Source organism: Arachis duranensis, chromosome 4 (genome assembly GCF_000817695.3).
Source record: "Arachis duranensis cultivar V14167 chromosome 4, aradu.V14167.gnm2.J7QH, whole genome shotgun sequence".
Lineage (NCBI taxonomy): Eukaryota > Viridiplantae > Streptophyta > Magnoliopsida > Fabales > Fabaceae > Arachis > Arachis duranensis.
In genome coordinates this window covers 121,449,434-121,450,832 of record NC_029775.3, presented here as the reverse complement: position 1 = coordinate 121,450,832, position 1,399 = coordinate 121,449,434, and the positions used below count along the sequence as shown (strand labels likewise).

The 1,399-nt window shown below is 40.7% G+C and overlaps 1 protein-coding gene across 1 annotated transcript; it reads right to left on the bottom strand.

Moving 5' to 3' along the window:
* Positions 1–633: 633 nt before the first annotated feature.
* On the bottom strand, positions 634–1,399 carry LOC107486886 (LOB domain-containing protein 41; the record flags this gene model as incomplete). Its single annotated transcript, XM_016107459.3, is given in 1 exon segment — positions 634–1,399. A coding segment is annotated over 1 exon segment (481 nt), but the record flags the coding sequence as incomplete, so codon positions are not given.

The following is a 1,399-nucleotide window of genomic DNA, read 5'->3' as shown; positions in this document are numbered from 1 at the left end:
TAATGCCGTCATACCAATGTAATTTTCCCCTAATGATATCAATGTAATTTTTTCCTAATGATCATACCAATGTAATTTTTCCCTAATTATACCAATGTAATTTTCTCCTAATGATCATAATGCAGCATAACTCACACCACTAAATCATATAAAAAAATTCAACCTGATACTTCACATACTTACCAAATATTTTCTCCTATTTTCTCAAATATTTTCTCCACTCTTCACATACTTACCAAATATTTTCTCCTATTTTCTCCACTCGGTAGGATTTGAACCCAAAATCTTTGAAGTGGCGCTTATACTTATTTATATGTACCAAACATACGAGGTTGAAGCCATATAAATCTTTGAGTCATCTTGGACAATAATAAGCTTGTGCTCCAATAGAAAAGTTTAGACATCTCACCTCATAAAAGTATATACTCTATACGGTAACATGTCATCGTTATATGTTAACCAAATCTATCATTGAAGGACCTACGTATGGAAGAATCTTAAAAACAAGGAACAATAATTACATTAAAGGGTAGTACTACATGGAACCCACTTGTTTCTAAAAAAATTTCAATGGTCAAAATATCCCATTATTGAATATTGACCACGACGTGCTTCATTACGGTGGCTCTTGAGTCATTTTTAATTGGTATTATTATTATTATTATTTATCTGCCTGCCGAAACTAACATATATGGACAACTAAAGGTTGTCATTTTTGAAGATGTAAATTTTCCTCTACATACCATTAGCATCCATGTTTGTAGTTTGTACATCACTCACATTCACAAGAAGAAAGGGTTAATAATAACCCCTTAAAAACAAAAACTAATTAAAAAAAGGTTAAAGGAAAAAACTAAAACAAAACAAAAGCCGATTGACTGAGTCAAAACTGATTGAGCTGACCCGGACCATCACCACTCAAGCCGGGCATTCAAGCCCAAGCCCCATCTCACCCGACCCAACACCATAATCCTTCAAATCGAACCTCCTCTTCTTAACGGGAACCACGTGATCCGCACGTGCCGAAGAAGAAACCGGTTCGAACCCAAGCGTAAGGTCTAGACCAAGCCCGGTTCGGTCCTCATCGGTTCGCTCAACGCGCTTCCGGTTGGACTCCGGCTCGTCACGGAAAAGAACCGAAGCAGCATCAGCGGTAGTCTCGACCGACACGATGCTCTCGCTCTCTCTCTCTTTGCTCTCTCCTCCTCCTTCCGCGGCGGTGGCCAACTCGGACTGGTGACTCAGCGACGACTCGTGATCCAGACTGGCGGAATGGTTGACGACCTCGTCAACGTTCAGCAACGCGGTGGTAGTTGTAGTGGCGGTGGTTGTTAATTTCTGAGCGTTGGGCTTGGGCTTGGGCTGGGAGTGTGATCGCTTGCGTGAGCGAGTCTTGAGT